The sequence below is a fragment of the Tamandua tetradactyla genome, chromosome 12 (genome assembly GCF_023851605.1).
Source record: "Tamandua tetradactyla isolate mTamTet1 chromosome 12, mTamTet1.pri, whole genome shotgun sequence".
Classification (NCBI taxonomy): domain Eukaryota; kingdom Metazoa; phylum Chordata; class Mammalia; order Pilosa; family Myrmecophagidae; genus Tamandua; species Tamandua tetradactyla.
This window is the reverse complement of record NC_135338.1, coordinates 31,337,062-31,357,184: the sequence shown is the minus strand read 5'-3', so window position 1 is coordinate 31,357,184 and position 20,123 is coordinate 31,337,062. Positions and strand designations below refer to the sequence as shown.

Sequence of the window (20,123 nt, the reverse complement as noted above, 5' to 3'; positions counted from 1 at the left end):
ATACAATAGACAGCTTCCTTTTGTCCCACAGCCTACTGATGTTGTTCTTTTTTTTTTAATTCTTTACTCTTTTTAGGCTCAATTTTGGTAGTTTCTATTGCTGTATTTTAAGTTTCCTAATCTTTTCTTCTACAGTGTCTAACCTGATGTTAATTTCATCCAGTGTATTTTTCATCTTATGCATTGTAGGTTTTCATTTTTAGATGTTTGATTTGGGCCCTTAAAATATATATCTTATGCTTTTCCTTAACTTTTGAACATACAGAATACAAATAATAATTGTTTTAAATTTCTTTCTCCTAATTTTAACATTATGGTCTGTTCTAGGTTGGTTTCAATTGTTTGGTTTTCCTCCTCCTTATAGATTATATTTTCCAGCTTCTTTACATGACTTGTAATCTTAGATTGGATGCCAGACATCGTGAATTTTCTCTTGCTGGATGCCATATATATTTTTATTCCTATACATATTCTTGAGCTCAGCTCTGGGACAAGTAAAGTTACTTGGGAAAAGTTCTGCCCTTTTTTAAAGTCTTTAAGATTTGTAAGTCATAACTGGAGTAGTGCTTAGTGTAAGGAAAATTATTCCCCATTAGCAAGGTAAGACTTTTCTGTGTACTCTACCCAGTGCCCCAGGAATCATGAGGTTTTCTAGACTGGCTGGTGGGAATATAGTATTCTTGGTCTTGTGTATGCATCAGGCACAGCTACTTCTAATCCTTTTGGAAGGTTCTTTCCTAGCCTTGGGTGGTTTCCTCAAAAACATGTACTTATCAGTACTGAGCTGAATACTTGATGGGAACCCTTTATGGATTTCCACATTTTTCTATCTGTGCAACTCTCTTCTGTTTACTACTCTGTCCTGTAGTTTCTAGTCACCTTGTTCTCTCCAGACTCTCAGGTCTGTCTCTTCACAAAGACTCAAGTAGTCTGTTGGGCTTCTCCTGTGTTCCTCATCCCTGTGCTGCAATCTGGAAGCTTTCTCAAGGCAGTAAGGTGGGCAGTCATAGAGCCCACATAATTTGTTTCCAATTCTAAGGGATCAAAGTCCTTCATTGCCTGATGTCCATTGTTTAGAAAACTGCTGTTTCATATATATCTTTTTCTCTCTGTTGGTTTCAGGTTGGAGGGTAAATCTGGCCCTTAATACTTCACCTTAGTGAGAAGAAGTGTAGTTTTTATTTTTTTTGTCCTTTTTAAATATTTTCTTGTTTTTATTTTAATATTTACATGGTTCTACAGGAAAATGTATAAAGAATGGTGTATTCAGAGAAAATCTGCCTTCTATCCCTGTCCTTTTATCCTGTTCCTTCTGTCTTCCTAGAGGTGACTTATTTTTCTTATTGTTACCATTATTTTGGTTTGCTCTCTCTATAGATAGAGTCTGTTTTTTAGTTTTTGGTTTATCCTTCCATTTAAAAAAATGTGCACATGTACACATATATGTATCTATATCTGTGTATCCCCATTTGTTGGATAAATATTAATATTTTATAAACACTATTCTCTGCCTTGCTTTTTTTCACTTACAATATCCCATTGCAGTGTATACTATCCTCCTTCTCTTGGTCTCTCTCTTTTTTTTTTAATAGATTCACTGTAGTTCATTGTGTGAATATACTGTTTACTTGACCAGGTCCCTATAGGCAGACATTTGGATTGTCTTTTTTTGGTATTGAAAATGCAACAATAAGTATATATTTTTATATTTTTCCATGTGAATCTGTGATATAGAGTCCTAGAAATGGAATTGATAGATCAAAGGGCCAATGCATGTGTAGTTTTGCTAGGTATTGCCAAATTCTCCTTCATAGAGTTGTGCCATTTTGCATCCCCACCAGTAGTAAGAGCATATGCCTATCATATTTCTAACAAGAGAATGGCTCAGCAGCACAGTAGACTGCTTTTCAGTAGGGTGAGGACTAGAGTTATTGAAGCAGATACCAGGCTGGAGGGTACTTGTCAGGAATGTTGCAGAGGAGGTTCATGGATCAAGTAAGGGTCAGACACAACAACCTGTAAGCTTCCTCTCAACATTACAATCCTATTGTTATTTAAAATAAAAAGTCTTACAGGGAATGAGGAAATCAGGTCCTGGTGTTTTTTTCTACTTCTCCACATATTTTATATGCCTTATTACAGTGTTTCTATATTACCAAGATGCATTTATCCTTGAGCAATTATGGTTGGTGATGGTAAGGCAAATAAAAAAGGTAAGATATGACTTGTTAGGATCTGGGGGGATTTAGGGGCTCTTTTCATGATAGCTTTGGCATGGGGAGCTGCTTTCCCATTAGGACAAAAGTCTGGTATTTGAACCAGCAATGGGATGTCTCAGTGGGGAATTAGATAGGATAATGAAGAGGCTTTGAGTTTGAACTAGAGACTAGACTCCCAGGGCTACTATCCCCCTTATGACTTGCATGACCTTAGAATGAATGCATAATCACTGCTAGCCTTAAGATCTTCATCAGTTCCATGTCTCATAGGGCTGTTGTCCTGATAACAGTGAGGGCTAACCTACTGCAGAGTAAGAGCTCAGAAAATACTAGCTATTGTTACTGTTGGCTTTTGAGTGAGATGGGGCCAGTGAGGGGCTTGGGACCCCCTGGTCCAAGCATGCAGCAGGATTCTGGATTTGAGGTCCACTTGGGCAGGGCAGTCTTGGACATTGAGCACTGGATAGTGTCTCAGGGAGAGGAGTAGGGAGGAGGTGGGTGGTGTTCTAGTCTGCCAAAGCTGCTAGAATACAACACAGCAGAGATGGATTGGCTTTTAATTAAAGGGAGTTTATTTAGTTAAAAATATATAGTTCTTCAGAGGAAAGGCAGCTAACTTTCATCTGAGGCTCCCTCTTAGATGGGAAGGCACGGAGCGATCTCTGCTGGCCTTCTCTTCAGGCTTCTGGGTTCCAACAGCTTTCCCCGGGGTGATTTCTTTCTGCATCTCCGAAGGTCTGGGCTGAGCTGTGAGTGCTGAGATGAGGTGTGCTGAGCTGCTTGGGCTGTGCTGCATTGAGCTCTCTCTCTTTTAAACTTTCTGTGAATTAAATTCAACATCACTCATTGTGGGAGGCACTCCCCTTAGAGACTGCAGATATAATCAGCCATAGATGAGTTTCACAAGCTAATAATTCAAATCCACAGCAACAGAACTAAGTCATCACCTGGCCAAGGTGACACCTGAACCTAACTACCACAGATGGGGATAGTGGCTGAGCCAGACAGAGAGTGTCCTGCTGAGTCTTGTGGGTGTGTGCCAAGTGCCCAGGACTCCAGACTTCCAGAGAAGAGTAAAGTGACTGTGGCCTGAGATGATTCTGGACAGCTTCTCTGAAGAGGTGGACTTGAAGTCAGAGCAACTCTTAAGCCACGAGAAGAAGGGAAGCGCAGAACATAAGGGAAATGACCCTGGTGTAGGTGGAATATATCTTGTCACTTCTTAGACTCTGATCAGGGGCTTTTTGTTACCGCTCTCGCCCTATAGGTTGGTCCAAGTTGTTGTTTTCAACTAACAAACTTGAAGGACCACCTATTATGTGTTGAACCCTGTAAATAAAACTTGATCTAGTACAAAGTTCCTAAAGTGGGGAGTTTTTCAGACAACAACTGCCTGGTGTATGACTGAGATTCTGCTTAAGTAGGATTGGCCTGGGGCCCAGTATTTGCCCTTTTCAATAACTGCTTTTGAGTTCTATGACTAGCTTGACATACCATGCTTATGTCATCATCTGTTTATACAGATGGAAGCTGTTAATGACCTGTTAAGGTGACATATGGTAGCCCCTCTGGTGTGGAGGAGCACTTTAAATGGCAGTGATGGCCTGGACAGGAGTCTCCTGGTCCCATCCTGTTCCTGAAGAGGAGGGAATAGGGATGGGGGTGATTGGTGAAGGAGAAACAGCATTTGGATCCTTAATTTGGAAAACCTTCAATCTTGTCACCTCAGTTCTGAGCAGGCATAGTCACTGCCTCTTTTCTCCAACTTCCACCTCCTCTCTAGGTCCTTGGCTCCTCACTTAAGTGGGGTAGATGACACATCCTCACTGTTGGGACAGAGTAGACAAATTTGCATCAGTTACAAAAAGGTAGATTTTCATTCAAAATCAGGGTAGAGATGAACTCTTGATCACAGTAAGAGTTGGCCAACAAGACCAGTAGGACAGTCTGTCTTGTGAAGTAATGAATTTTCCATTACCTAGAGGGTTCAAGCAGCAGCTGCATGTCTACCTCTCCAAGAGGCTGCAGATGGGTGCCCTTCCCTGGGTGGGCTTGAACTGTTGCAGCTCAACTCTGCTTGGGGTAAGTAGAGGCCACTCCAGTTCTTTTCTTCCCCACTTCAAGCCCTGTTCTTGTCTCATCTTGCCCTTCCCTCTCTTCTCTATCCCATTTCAACTGGATTCTTAATAGCTTGTGTTGTGCCTGTCAGAGAATGCTCACATCACTCCAGATGCCAAGCGTAGGCAATGCATATAAAAAGCCATCTGCTAGAAGTCTACTGACCATATAGGTATCAAGTTCAAAAGGCTGAATATTTCTACAGACCCAGTTCTCTGCCTAGCAATTGTGTGAGTTTCTCTGTGGCTGTGTGTATCTCTCATGCCTGTGCTTACACATGAGCATAAGTATTGAAACTGAAGTTGCAGCTCAAAGTAACAGCAAAGCAATTTTCTTAGTGGAGTATGTGAGTGGAGGGGTTAGCTGTGGCCTTGGTTACCAGGGAGGACTGGTTCCCCCTCTTGTCTCCTGCCTTCCCTTTCCCATCCTCCAAACCGTCCCCCCCCCCCCCACCGCCCCCCCCCACCAGCCCCAGGCTCACTGCTCAAGGTTAATTTCCTCAGCTGCAGCTGTGACTCTATCTCCTCTTTACCCTCCACCTCCCTCCTCCTCCATCTACTACGTACCCAGGCTTTGAGTTATGTGCCTCCTGTTCTAATGAGATAAACAACATAACTCTCACGAGGCTCTGCTTTTCCCTCTATAAGTAGAACTCTGGGGCTGGATGCATTGGTCCTATAAAGGCACCTGGATGCCTGTCTCTAGCAAGGAGGGAAAGGAAGGAGGGCGGATAGTCCCATGGGACTTCTTGGGGCCATTTGCTTGTTGAGACAAGGTAAATTCAAAGCAGACATCAAAAGGAGCCGTCTTTTCATCCTCATGCCTAAAGGACCAAATAGCAGTATGATGGAGCTGAGCAGGGGGCTTGGTCATAATTCCCATATGGACATACAGCCCAAGCCTTGTTGAAGTCAGCTAAGCTCCTGATAATTAGCAATGCCTTATGACAAGTCTTCGTGGGCATAAAGAACTTCCCCTTGAATTTAAGTTAAGCCCTAGGACAGCCCCTATAAGGTTGGTGTTATTTTTATACTTATCTTAGAGGTAAGGAGACAGGCTTGGAAAAGGGCTGTGACTTTCCAAGATGATAGTAAATGGTGATACCTAGACTCATGTGCTTTTCTTCTGCACTGGGGCTGTGTCTCCGATCCACCAGAGAAATTGAGAGAACAGATTTAAGGAAAATAAATCAGTCGCCTCTGGACACCCAAACTCCTTACATCCATGCCTCTCCCCGGTCAGAATTCTAGCTGCAAGCTGAGTGCTGTGACTGCCCAGTGCTGCTGACCAATGAAATGCAGTGACTGCAGTCTTTGGCAAGGCTCAGGACAATTTCCTGCACAAGCACTGACAATTTCCAACTTTTGCCACTTGAACCTTTTGAGTGTGCCATCTAGACCAACTCCTTCTTACTCAACTTGCTTTTGGAAATACCATGAAGCAGTTTTGAGGCAAGAAGGGTGCCTAAGAAGTAAAGACAACCAAGGTGGGGGTGGATGGGGGTGGGTTCTGGGCTGAGTTCTGAGCTCACCTTCCAGGGGCCCTCTTGGATGGTTTGGATCTGAGTGGATGAGGCTCCTTGAGGCAGGAGCAGCAGGGCCATTGGTCATTTACCTCCTACATTTCTGAGTCTGGTTCAGTTCTGGTGGTATTTATTTGATAAATATTTCTTGATACACCAGCCACCATGTTAAGTGTCGAGATCACTAGAGACAGACATGGTTCCTGCCTTCTTGGATCTTATAAAACCAGTGGGGAAGAAAGTACAGTAAGCAGGCAATTAATTATAACACCTTGGGGGAAATATAGGGAATGTTTCCTACAGGAAAGGTCATGAAGCCAGGCTTGGCACATCAGAGAAAACATCCAAGCAGGAAGTAGATATCCAGAGGTTCTCAGTCGGCCATTGGAATGATCAATAGTGTTCTAAAAAATATAGTTGCCTGATTCTCCCATGCCATCTACATTCTGGTTAGGTAGCTCTGGCATAGATCCATGGGCACTGGTGTTTTGAAATCCTCCAGGTGATTTTAGTTTTACCCTGCTTAAGAATCACTAGTCTAACATGAGTCTGAGTGGGGATTGGTGGGGCCAGTTTCAGGGTGTGGCAGTACTGGGACTTGGAGTAGTGGGTTGGCCTTCTCTGGGATCCCAGGGAACACAAGCCCAGGAGTGGCTTCAACATATGGAAGGGACCCAGAATCAATGCCTCCATTCAGGGATTACAGGAGCAGAGATGATGTGGGCCTGGAGTGAAGCACACCAGAAACTTCTAATGCCTTTCCTCAAAGAGGGGTCAAAATTGGCCCTCCCATGGGTAAGACAGCAATTCCAGCTTTATTTGACTCACTTGGTATCTGTAAATCTGCCACAAGTCTGGTCTTCAGAGCTCAGGTTGCTCAGAGCTTCAGGACTCACCTACTGTGCAGAAACTCATGAATTTATCAACAAAATCAAGTATTAGGATGACACTTGCAAATTACAAGCCTGTAGAGCATGAGAACTCCAGCGACTGTGATAATTGCAGAGATTTTTCTAGGCTTCATTACACTTAATGGTTTCTAGAAACCAAAGGGCAAGCGGTCAGAACCCCTTAACTTATTCACAGTCTTGCTGTTTGGTTAAAAATGATACTTAGCATATAAAGAGACCTGAGTACTTTGGTTCCTTTAATGCTATGACAGTTGCCTCTGCTCTGGACGTAGCCCAATAAATAGAGATGACTGGCAAAGTGAAAAATAAATTAATGGATACCTAGTGATGAAATTTTGTGTATTTTCTTTGCAAAAGGCAAAAAAAAAAAAATAAGCCGGCTTTTCTCTTAATGGTTAAAGGCCTGCAAATGAAAGAAGATGGAATAGTTTTTTTTTTAACTTTTTTTCTTGCAAAATATAACATACATACAAAAAAAGCTATAATTTTCAAAGTACATTTTAACAAGTAGTTACAGAACAGATTTCAGAGTTTAATATGGGTTACCGTTCCAGATTTTCAGGTTTTTCCTTCTAGCTGCTCCAAAATACTGGAAGCTAAAAGAAATACCATTATAGTGATTCAGCAGTCATACTCCTTTGTTAAATCCTATTTTATCTGTTGCAACAAGGGGAGAGGGTTTTGATGTCTTCTGCATCCCGTGGTCCTGATTCTAAGCTGTGACACTGTGATGTGAGATTACCTGCATGTGACAGCCACTCGGAGCCACAGTTATTTAAAGAAGAAGAGTTGTGACTTTGAAGTCGAGCTGGAACATAGTCATGCATTCATTCCACAAATATTAAGTTCGATTCTTCTATGTGCAGGCACAGTTCTGGTTCAGAGGATTCTGATGAGAACAAGGCAGACGCATCCCTGTCCTCACTAGGCTTTTCCTTCTAGCAGGGATTGGTGGGTTGGCTTGCTTGTTTATTTGGGGGTCTATCAGATGGTCTTTTTAGATTGTAAATCATGTAGCCACTCTTAAACTCCTTCCTCCTTTCCCCTCTGACTCCACTTCCTGACCTTTTCTCTGTGAATGAACCTGGTCTAGGGTGGAGAGGCCACATGCCTCTGAAGACTCTGGTTGCCATGCTGGAGCCTACCGGAAGTGAGAAGAGCTCTTGGCATGAGGGATGATGCTGGTGTTAAAAGCCAAATACAGATGGCCCAGCCGCTGGACTCCTGCCTTTATTTCTTTTTGCAAGGCCCAGGCAGGGATAGGTGTGCATGCTGCCCTGGTAGGCCCGTGAAGCCTGGGCTCCAGAGTAAGCCCATATTGTACTGGAGGCTGCTCAGGCCTCCCTTTGGCTTCAGTTAGCTGCCAGCAGGTAACAGTAGGTGAGGGAAGGTAGTACGTAGGAGATCTGGCTCCTTGATCTTGTTTCCTTAAAAAGCTTCTCAGTCCAGGCTGTCCATAGGTTAGGCAGTCTGAGTGCTGCTGCTCCACTGAGCAAGGAACCTGTTTTATGTGGACTTGGGCAGCGGGGCAGCAGCTGGAGATCCAATGACCTTGGCAACACCATGGTGAGGTTGACTGGAAAGTATCCTCTGGCAGTCTGAGTGGCTCTCTGGTGTTCTCCCCCAGGCCACGAGGGCAGAACTTGTTTGGGAAAAGCTGATTGCCCTTTTTGGTGTAGGCCGACTGAGACAGCATGGTGGAACAGACAGGACAGGGGTCCAGAGGTCACATGACCTAAATTCAGCCTTGTTCTACCAGAGACAAGGGAGACCTCAACAAGTTGCTTCACCTCTGTGGGTTTCAGTTTCCTCCCACTGCGAATGAGAGGGTTGGACAGGGTGGTTCTCAAGGTCCCTTCTAGCCTGGAGCCTTTAACCTTTACCCTGTCTCTGTCCACAGGCCTTGCCCCAGGCCAACTATACACATACCCTGCCCGCTGCTGGCGCAAGAAGAGACGATTGCACCCACCTGAGGATCCAAAACTGCGGCTGCTGGAAATAAAACCCGGTTAGTGCCCTTGGGAGCTTGGCTGTGTCCGTGATGGGAGAGGGCTGGGCTGGGTCCAGGATCAGGCTGGTTTGCAACTTTGCCTGGAGACCTGATTTTTCCAGACAAGTAAAGATGCCTACATGATACTCAGAAATGTACCTCTGTGACTGCTTTTATGGGTAAACACGTCCACTTGTCCACCTGAGCTTCACCCTCCTCTGGGTGTCTTGTGCTTTCCCGTTCCTTTGGTTTTCTTGCTTGCCACTCCAGCAGAGTAAAGCAGGCAGTAGGTTGGAAGCAGGTCCAGGATGAGTTACTTTCCTGTCAGAGCTCAAGGAGCTGTAACTCTATTGGGTCTTGTGAGTCCATTTCTATATCTGATTTGTGGCCTTAAGAAAGGAAACTGGGTCTGGGATTATGTGTTCCTAAGGAAAAGACAGTGTACCCTCTCTGTTTGTTCAGTGTGTATGAACTTCTGGAGCATCTTATATGGAAATTTTGCTAAAAATGGAACTCATCTTAAACATGAAAGTGGCAGATTATGAGTTCAACATTTACCTGTATGTGAAACTGATGGCTTGTGACTATGCAGAAAGAATAGGCTGGTGTGTCTTGACTACTGATCTGTTATCACACTTTTTTGAAGGGATGCATGGTCTGGGAATTGAACCCAGGTCTCTCGCACGGAAGGCGAGCATTCTACCACTGAACCACCTGTTACTCCACTTTTAGTTCATGGTCCTCTGCAGACCTGTGTCTAGGTGGCAGCAAGGCCAACCAATAGACCTGGGCCCTTAGCTGTAAGGGGACCACTTTTTTGGCGGAGGAATGTCAGCAGCTGGGATGTGACTCTGGGTGCCGGGAGCAGCTCTGTGGGGTATTGCAAAGAGAATTGAACCTCTGCCTCCCGCTGCCACCCCTGCAGCGCCCCCTCCGATCTGCCTGGCCCTGCTGTCTCACTCCTCCCTTTCCACACCGCCCTCTTTAGGCTGCGTTTTCTCTGTAAAATCTCCACTTTGAGTTGTTTGGAATGTTTCCCTTCACAGTTCCCTGGTTAAGACTGCTCTGTTTACTTTAATGTAGATTTCATTTGTGAAGAAGTTATTTGTTAGGGGCGGGTGGGGGCTGGAGTGCTTAGGGTACTTCCTCCAAGTTCTCAAATGTCCTGACACAATTATAAACCACAATTTACAGACTAGCAAACACTCCGGGGTGATGACTGAGGTTGTTCCAAACCAACGGGATGTAGGTTGAAGGACAGCCAAGTTCTCTGGAGCACGGTCTAATAGGAATGTAATGGAAGCCACGTGTCATTCAAAATTTTCTGGAAGCCACAATGCAAAAAGAAGTTAAAAAAAAAAAAGGTGAAATAAATTTTAATATGGTCTCTTTAATCCAATGTATCAAAACTGTTATTTCAGCAAGTAATCAATATAAAATTATTAAGGAAATACTTCACTTTTTTTTTTGGTACCTGTATTGACTTTGAATGACAGTGTGTATTTTACACGTTCGGCATATCTCAGTCAGTTTGAACTGGCCACATTTCGTGTACCCAATAGCTGCCTGTGGCTAGTGGCACCCATTTGGTCAGTGTGGTTCTAGAACGACACTCAGAGTGTGGTCCTGAGCAGCAGGTGCATCACCTAGGAACCTGTGAGAGATTGCAGAACCTTGAGCCTCCCCCCAGACCTGCTCAGTCAGAAACTGCATTTTCACCGGACCCCCAGGGGGTTCAAATGCACACTGAAGTTTGAGGCGCACTAGCCTTGGAGATTTACGGTGCTCGGATCACAAGTCAGTGTGGCATGCCTCTAAATTGCCTATGTTTCTTTATTAAACGTAAAATAATTGTCAATATGAACAGTTCCTTTGCGTCGGGAAGGGTCCCTCCTTCCCAACCTCAACATCACTGCCCTGTTCTTGTGCAAACGTGTGGTCTAGGGGTGAGGTAGACCCTAGTTTGGCCCTTCTGTGGATCAATTTAACTCCCCTCTGTTCAGAGCCCAGCGGTGATGCTGCAGTGAGAGGGCAGACCCTTGCTGGTGTGTGCGTGGGTGGGTGGGTGGGGAGGTGCTTTGGCGGAGGGTATTACTTATGCATCTGCCCCTAGCTGGTGTGTCCCACCAGCCTTTGAGTATGTGAGCCTTCTGGGTGTATTTGTCCATCTGTAGAACAGGCATGGTGGTCTCTGGGATTCCTAGGTAGCCCTGCAGGTTCATTTTAAGAGTGAAACAAACCATAGATAATAGTATTTGCCACCCCTCCCAACTTTTTTCTTTTCTTTTCTCTTTTACCCTTTAAAATTATTTTTTAAAGAATTTGTTTGATTTTGATTATATCATACTGTTTTGACATTCAAAACATAAAACGGCTATATGGTACTGTGAAAAGTGAGACCTGGTCTGACGAGAGGCACTCGGCGGTGCCAGTTCTTGAGAGATCTCCCAGAGACACTCTAGGTGTCTCTAGGTCGCTGTTGGTGAGACTGAGGTGAAAAACTGCTTTTGGAGTGTCTGGTCTTCTGTGTTACAGAAATGTACTCTGGGCACGATGGCCTCCCATCCTTCATGACTGGTTAAGGCTGAACGTGAAGCAGCTGGGGTCACGGTTGGCTTTGGACCTGCCCCATCTCTAGGCCTGCCTTGGTGTGTGACGGGGGTGGAGAAAGACAAACCCCAGGGGTGGAGGTTTGCTGTCTGTAGCCCAGACCCCACCCGCACATCACGTCTGTTGCTGTGGTAATTTGAGCGATTTCCTTGGCATCTACCCCAAGCATGAGGCAGAAGTACCCCAGGTCTCGGGTAGTAAAGGCCCGCTGTGGAGCTGGTGGGGTCCCGTGGAGGACCCCCTGTGGGCCCTCAGATGGTTGTTATAACCCAGGGTGGGAAAAGACCCTAACAGAATTGGGCTCATCTGGCAGGATCATTCCCTCATGCCAGCTCCCAGGTTCTGAGAAACTGTCAACAGCCCGGGGCTAGGATGGTCCTTCTCAGATGAGCTTGTTCCCCTTCCTTTGGGTAATCAGACCGACTCCAAAGCATGCTTACAATGACAAAAACAAAACCAAGAAATCTTTGGGTATATGTTTGTCATGTCCCGATCCTGTTCTGCATCTCCCTACCATGGGGGGCCAGACTTGGCTCTCAGAGTGCACCCCCACATCGGTCTTCAACTACAGGCTGTGGATGAGGAGCCCACAGGGGTGCCCGAAACTCTGTGACAACAGGCCTCAGCCTGGTGCTTCAAAGCAGTTGGGGCCCATCTAGAGGACGTGAAGCGGCAGGACCTGAGAAAAGTAAAACTCAAGTCCATGTAGGAATCTTTCACATGAGCCAAAATTTCAGAAAGGGCCTTCACCCCAGGCCTCAGCTAGGCCATATGGTACCTTTGTGCAAAAATAAGAGTTGTGTTCCCTCTGGGTGGACATTTCCAAATGGTGCCTCATCTTGTTGGGTTAGTGCAGTACAGGCTGGAGCTCAGCACCTGTGCCCCTTTGGCAGGTATCCCTGGCAGGTACAGTATACCCACCTTTCAGGGGCTCTGTCCTACACAATGTGTCTTGCACAGTTCCCAACTGAAAGAACCCACATCCCCTTTTAGGGGTGTGTCTCCCGAAATACAAAATGGACTTGGACATTTTTAAATGGCTGTCTCTTATTTCTATCCTATTTGACTTGAGTTTATTTATTTATTTTGCATGGGCAGGCGCTGGGAATCGAACCCGGGTCTCCGGCATGGCAGGCAGGAACTCTGCCTGCTGAGCCACCAAGGCCTTCTCTTGACTTGAGTTTAAGAAGAACTTTTTTTTTTTTTTTTTTTTTTTTTTTTTTTTTTTTTTTAAAGGAAAGACAGAGAGAAGGAAGGAAGGATAGAAGGAAGGAAGGAAGGAAGAAAGGGAAACATCTTTAAACATTTTCTTGTTTTATTGTATTTTGTTTCTTTTGTTTTTGTTACATGGGCTGGGGCCGGGAATCGAACCGAGGTCCTCCGGCATAGCAGGCAAGCACTTTGCCCGCTGAGCCACCGCGGCCCGCCCAAGAAGAACTTTTGTGGTTGCTATTTTTTAAATGCAATTTTATTGAGATATATTTCATATTCACATACCATATAATCATCCCAATTGTATAATCAGTGGTTTACAGTATCATCAAATAGCTGAGCATTCATCATTACAATCAACTTTTGAACACTTTCATTATTCCAAACAGATAAAAATAAGAATAAAAGTAAAAAGGAACAACCAAAATATCCCATACCCTCTCTCCCCCTTATTATTTATTTAATTATTGTCTTTTTTTTTTTTCCCTTACTCATCTGTCCATACACTGGATAAAGGGAGTGTCAGTCACAGAGTTTTCATAATCACATGGTCACATGTTAAATGCTGTATAGTTTATTCAATCATCTTCAAGAATCAATGTATACTTTGGATGGATTGTTTGGTGTATGAATATCTCAGTAAAATTACATTTTAAAAATTTCCAAAAAAAAAAGAATCAAGCCTATTAGATTACAGTTCAATAGTTTCAGGTATTTCCCTCTAGTTACTCTAATACCCCCCCAAATTCAAAAGGGATATCTATATACTGCATAAGAATAACCTCCTGAATGAATTCTCAACTCTATTTGAAATCTCTCAGCCACTGAAACTACATTTTGTCTCATTTCTCTCTTATCCCTTTTGTCAAGAAGACTTTCTCAATCCCATGATGCTGGGTCCTGGCTCATCCAGGAGTACTGTCCCATGTTGCCAGGGAGATATACCCTTGGGAGTCATGTCCCACATAGGGGGGAGGGCAGTGAGTTCACCTGCCAAGTTGGCTTAGAGAGAAAGGCCACATCTGAGCAATAAAAGAGGCTCTCTGGGGGTGACTCTTAGGCATAATTATAGGAAGACTTAGCTTCTCCTTTGCAGGAATGAGTTTCACAAGAGTGAGCCCCAAGATCAAAGGCTTGGCCTATTTAATTGATTGTCTCAATGCTTGCGAGAATATCAGGAATTCCCCAGGTGGGGAAGTTTAATATTTCCTCCTTTCTTCCCAGTCCCTCTAGGGGGTATATAAATACTTTTTTTATTCTCTGCTCAAATTACTCTGGAATGTATTGGGGTATCACACTGACCTGTACAAACCAACAAGATCTCGCTCCCTATTTAAGATTCCACGTAATTGTAGTGTTCGAAAAAAACTGACCATACAAGTTAAATTAGATAGTGTGCTACCAAAAATAGACATTTTGCACCAAATAAACATCTCTTCCTTTGGTCTCACACAGAAGTTGAGGTTTTCAAATATAGACCATATCTTCCTTTACCCTGTATTCTGATTTGCCTTAGTCCTATTCAGATCAGCTTCATTTTTATCCCTAGTCAAAGGCTGATCACTTTTTCAGTGTTTTTAACAGCTGCTGTATGGGAGAATGCTGACTGTCATAGCTGCAGAACTCTAGCTCTGAGTCTCAGATGTCACACAAATACCCAAAGTTCCAGGGAAACACCAGGTTATACTGGTTGCCACTTTTGAGTGTGACTCAGGGTAGAGTCACTCATTTCCCACTGGCCAGCATCCCCAGAGAACTAGTTTAGATTCCAGCTCGGTGGGGACAGTCAGCCGGGCGGGTTGAGGCAGAGCTTCCCAGGGCTAGAGAAGCTATGGAAGGAAATGGAGATAGACAGAGAGGCTAGGCATAGATTCTTTCTTATACATTGCAGTGGGATCGGGCATAACTTTTTTGAAGGGCAGCATATGGTTCCTGCCGGTGTTTAAAAAGCACATGCCCTTTGACTTATCAATTCTTCTGCAAAGGAATTTATCCTACAAATATATACTCACAGTGTAAAAGGATGTCTATTGTGGCATTGTTTGGACCAACAAACAAAGAATGGAAACAACCATGTCCATCACTAAGGGACTAGTTAAATATATGATAGCAATTCATAAAATGGAGTATGGGTCTGTCTTTTAAAAGAATGTGGAGAAAAAATGGAAAGCTGTCCAAGATATATGGTTAAGTAGGAAAAATAAAAAGCAAACAGTACAACATTACGTATAATCCCCTTTGGGCAAACCTTGCTGAAAATCGATAATCAATTTGTTCATCCTGTTGTGGATTTCTTTAAATTTGTGAGGGTGGAAACTAGGGGACCAAATTGATGTTGAGAAAAAACAAATCAAACCTTGGCACCCACCCACCGCCCAGCTCCTTGTGGATTCCCATCTTCTCCTTCTTTTCCTCCCCAGCCCCCTGGCGTGGGCACCCCTAGGCTAACCCCCACCAACTCCAGGAAGCTAGTTATGTCTATGATGCTTGAAGCCTCCCCTGTGTTCCACCATCAGCCCCACCTGGAAATGTCCTTATTGGCTGGGGTGTCCCCTGAATTGTAAGAGCCTGAGAGGGCCCTGGCCTGGAGCAGAATTGGGCCTGAGCCTTGTCCAGTACCCATAACATGTAGTTTCCTTTCTTCCGAGACCCTCCCATGCATGCTGGGAATGCTACACACAATTCATCATGCCTCTTCCTTCTGCCTTCCCTCTCTCTACCTGCCTGAGTACAGCCAGTGGTGGGCAGTCGTCAGCAACAAATGTCCAGGTGTAGCCTTGGTTATAATGGTCTCTAACGCTGGACCATAGCTGAGAGCTCAGTCAGGAGACCGGCTCAGGGCAAGGGAGGGGGTGTAGGCTCCAGGATCTTGAGGGATCTCAGAGAAGGTCTGAGGACAGAGTCCTAGAACCGTCCAGCTCTGGTTCCACCTCCTCTCCTCCCCGCCCCTGCGAAGGACAAAGCACATCTAGGATGAGTGGGAGCTAAATTGCACCTGGGCTAAATTATACACTGATGGAGGGACTCCCCAGCCTGTTCTCCTCCTCTTCCCTTCTCCCTCACTGTAAATATGCTGCCACTCCTATATTTCTTTCCCGTTTGCTGAAAATAAAAATGTACATGATTTGGGGTGGGATGGGGCTGAGAGAGCCGGGGAGAGCGCTGGAATTTGAAAACATCACAACGTCCCTGCACCGATGTGTTTTGCACACCTAGCATCATCCCTCCAATCAGTCATTTCTGTTTGTTGTTTGTTTGCGTGTGTGTGTGTGTGTGTGTGTGTTTTGCCACGGGGATAAACTAGAGAGCCTGCTTGAAACAGATTTTCCCTCTCCCGAACCCTCCCAACGTCTTTCACACTCCAATCAGTCTTGAATAAACATCTTGCAACCTCCTACTTGCCTGGGCGTCTGAAGGACAACACACACAATGTTATTTCTCTCCGCTGACTAACAATCGGGTTCAGTGTTCTCTGCAGCTTGCACTTGGCTGCAGCGGCGAACGCAAGGTGTTTCACGACCCAGGCATCACAATTCATACAACATGAAGACTTGGGCAGAGTCCTGGTGCCAGGGAGGGGCCTCCCCTGGACCATTCCCTCCATAATGGACCTCTGTCCTTGCAAAGGGGAAGCTGAGCTGGCAGGAGAGAAAGGTGGATAGTAAATATCTACCAGGAGGCCCTGAAGCAGGACAGATGTTGGGCAAACGCCAGCTGATTTAAAAAGGCCTTTAACTTCACTTCTCTCTCTCTCTCTCTCTCTCTCTCTCTCTCTCTCTCTCTCTCTCTCTTTCCCCCCCAAGTGAAGTACAGAAGAAAGCTGGGAACAAACTTTTCCTTGTGTCCCTCTGGATTAAATACTCAGATCGTCTGCTTATATCAATTTAGCATCTTTCAACCCCAGACCTTTGGGTCCCTGCTGTCTAGGGCAGATATTTGCCTCATTTTAGAGGTTAGGGGAACGGTGGCCCAGAATTAGGAAGTTAATTTCCTGAGGGACCTCCATGGAGAAGCGGAGGAAAGAACCCTAAGGGGAGCCTGCTGGTCCAGGAACCCTGTTGCCCCAGCACCTAACACACGCATTCTTGTGTTTTCAGACCAAAAGGATGCTTACAGTGGATGCAATCTGCTTCCACAATGTACCTGATGACTTGTAAATAAATCCCTTCCTCTCCAGGGCACGGGGCAGCAGCCCAGCCCTTTGCCACCCTTGCCAAACTCCCCAGGGCGATGAGAGGAAAGGCAGCCAGGGATGGGCTTCTGGTGCTTCCTCTTGGTGTTTTATTTCTGGTGCTCACTTGGTGACTGGGGAGGAAGGGTGAGAGTAATCAGCGCCCACCACACCTTGTTGGGGCGAAAGGATACGGGAGCTGAGGATGCCCCAAGGCAGAAGGAACCATATGCTGGCCAAGGAGCAAGCCCCAGGGAACCCCAGAGGGGAGCCCCCCGAGGGAGCCGCCCAGGCTGGGCGGAGAGGCTGCTTCGCCCGCCTGGGGTGCCGTCCCTGCCACGCCGAACTGCCAGAACTCTACAGATGGGAGCAGGCTGCGGCCAACTTCCCCAGCTTTTGAAAATCCTGCATCTTAATTAGTTCCCTACTGCTTTTGTACATGGCCCACATTTTAATAGTCTCCAGGCTTCTTCCGCCATTTGCTCTCTGATGTTCGGAGCGATTTCTCTTCTCCTCTGGACAGTCCTCCCGACTCCCCCCCCCCCCCCCCCCAACACCCTCCCAGCCCAGGAACAACTTAAGGAACGCTGATGTGCCAAGCGTGTAGCCTGAGATTGATGAGCCTGTCAGCTGGCTCCCTCTGCCCCCCACCCCCGGCCCTCCCCCTCCTGCCGGGTGCTCCTCAGATGGATGAGCCCGGCGGGGGGTGGATGGTGAGGTGGGAAGAGGTGGAGAAAAGGACCCGGGAGCCTCCAGCCAGGTGTGAGGCAGTGGACGGCGTGACCTTCTCCCAGCCTGCAGAGGAGTCTTACTGTGCCCTTCTGCGGGGGAAGGACACCCCGGCTCTCCCCTGATCCCCTTTCCCCTGTCTATCTGGACTTATCTCCTCTGGGCAGGGTGGGGTGGGGGGGTGCCTGTGCTTGGTACAGTTGGGAGAATGGATGCCTTCAAGTGCATCAGGGGGAAATGGCCAGTCATTTATCTCTTTCCTGCAGTGACAGAGCCTGCAGCCATCCATCCTGGAGGCCTGCAAGGGCAGCTTCTTCAGCTCCTGTTGGTCTCGTGGAGTAGAGGAGACGTGGGCAGGTCACTTCAGCCCCCACTTTCTCGCTGCCACTGTTTACGGTCCACTGGCCTGCTCCTTCTGCCTTCCTGGCAGTCTTGGGAAAGGAGCCCGGGTCTGGGGGACTGAGCCTGGGCCTTCTCCGCACTGCTCGCATCCGTGGGGTCTGGGAGCTGGCAGACAAAGTGCCTGGCACAGACTGGCAGAGGAAGTGGGCCAGCAGCTGGGGGTGGCCGAGCAGCATGCGCCCAGCCGCCGCAGAGTTCCCGTGGCCATGTTTTGCAGCTGGTACTGGAAGAGCCACGTTTAGAGCAGGGGTTCTGAGACTGAGGAGTCCCCGCCCTGTCCCTTCACTGCCGGTTCACATGTCTCTCTCCCCACTGGAAGGTAAACGCTTTGTGGGCAGGGCCCCGTCCATTTCTCCATCGGTATCCCTAGCACCCAGCAAGGCAGGATGCATGAAGGAAGGATGCGTGCCCAGGGTGTGATCTCAGCTTGCAGAATGTGATTTAGCACTCTTCATCTCCATTTCACAGATGAGGGAGATTGAGCCAGAGGGGAGAAGCCTGGTGTAGCTGAGCTGAGCTTCCCATCCAGGTCCCAGCCCGGCCTGGGGGTGGGGTGGGAGTGCGGAGCTGCCTTGGTGGGCCTGGGTTCAACTCCGGACCCTCCCCCTCCTGGCTCTGTGATTTGGGGCAGTCACCTAACCACCCAAGGTTGCGATATTTTCATCTGTAAGTTATGATCTTGGCAGCTGCTCTTGGGGCAGGATGAGGGGGTGCCATGACGCTACCTCCACCCCGCACTGCTGGGTGGGCCGAGTGGGTCTCACAATGCTGTCTATGACCCCAGGACCAACAGTACCTTTGTATGCTGCCAGCTCGCAGCCCAGCACTCTGGCCTGGAATGGGAACTCCTTTGACCTTTGAGCCTTTTAAACGGAGTCCTTTAAGAGTCTTTTAAAAGATGTCAAATTTAGCATCTTGAGAAGACCTAGCTGTTGGATCCACATGTACCAGGACCACATTTACCACCCGGCACCAACACACCCTTGTGTCTTAGAATGGAGCCTCCTGACATCCATTGCTGGGGGCATAGAGGTGAACGCAGAAGGCCTCTCCTTCCTTTAACTAACACCCATTCTCTCATGGCATGTTAGGCCAGACCCATCTGGCTAGGTCTTTTCTCCTGCCCTTGGAATAGGCTGCTCCCCTTTCTTCGTGGAGAACCAGATCTTGCTCTGGTAGGGCACCACACCTTTTCCCCCTTGCCTATGCACGTGGCCACTACACATGGTCTTGGCTCTGGTTTGCTGTGTGTGGATGCTTCCTGCTCAGGGGCAGGAGACTGCTCCCTGGATGCATCTGATGGCCATTCTTAAGCTCCATGAGGGCAAGCCTTTGCCGGTATCATATGCAGCTGTCTCCCAAGCACTGGGTTCAATGGTGGAGTTCAGTACATAACCTACCTGGCCTCTCTATTTCTGTCTTCTCCCCTCTTCTTATTTTTCAGAGAGATCCCATTAAAATATAGGCATCATCATGTCACTTTTTGCTTGAAACCTCCACTGGCTCCCCACTGCACACTGAGTTGAAGCTGAGATTCTTTTATTGGACTACACAGCCTTCCAAGCCCTCTCATAACTCTCTTGATTCTTGTCTGGCTTTCTCTCCAGCTCACTTTGCTTCCAGTACATGGTTCCAGACTCAGGGCCTTTGCACTGATGGTTCCAGCCTCGGGGCCTTTGCATTGATGGCCCTTCTGCCTGGATATCCTTTCTTAGATATCAGTATGGTGCTCTCCCTCCCCTCCTACAGATTTGTGTTCTCCTGGCCACATCTGAAAGTGTGACCACCATCCCATAATCCCCCACGCTCTGTCTTCCTCCCTTCTCCTGCTTTATTTTTCTCCAAAGCACTGATTACCACCTGACGTACTATAGGTTTCGCTTGTTTATTTCATTTATTGTTTCTCCCCCACTAGAATATACCTTCTAAGAGGATACGGATTTTTGTGTCTTTGGTTCACAGCTGTATCCTCAGTACCTGGAACAGAACCTGGTACATAGTAAATCTTCAGTAATTACTTGTGAATGAATGAATAAAGCAGTGCATCTTCCATTGTGCTTCTGCAGGAATTTCTTTCCAAACCTGAAGGAGCAACACCCACCATGGGCCTGAAGCAGGGCTGGCATCTCAGCCCTCAAGCTGCATCTCGTCCTCAGTCTCCTCCAGCCTCTTGACTGCCCCAGACTCTGCCTCTTTCCTTCCATTTCCCCTCTGCCCATGCCCAGACTGGGGAGGCTGT

At 46.7% G+C, this 20,123-nt stretch overlaps 1 protein-coding gene across 7 annotated transcripts in view; it reads left to right on the top strand.

Moving 5' to 3' along the window:
• Positions 1-20,123, top strand: part of DPF3 (double PHD fingers 3) — a 345,195-nt gene that overhangs the window by 199,375 nt on the left and 125,697 nt on the right. For all 7 annotated transcript variants that reach the window (XR_013160349.1, XR_013160350.1, XM_077122963.1 and 4 more), the window contains one exon: positions 8,671-8,778. Coding sequence is in view for 5 of the 7 variants with exons in the window: in XM_077122963.1 (XP_076979078.1) it covers positions 8,671-8,778 (108 nt within the window). In the remaining 2 variants the exon portion in view is untranslated. The remainder of the gene's footprint in view (positions 1-8,670; positions 8,779-20,123) is intronic.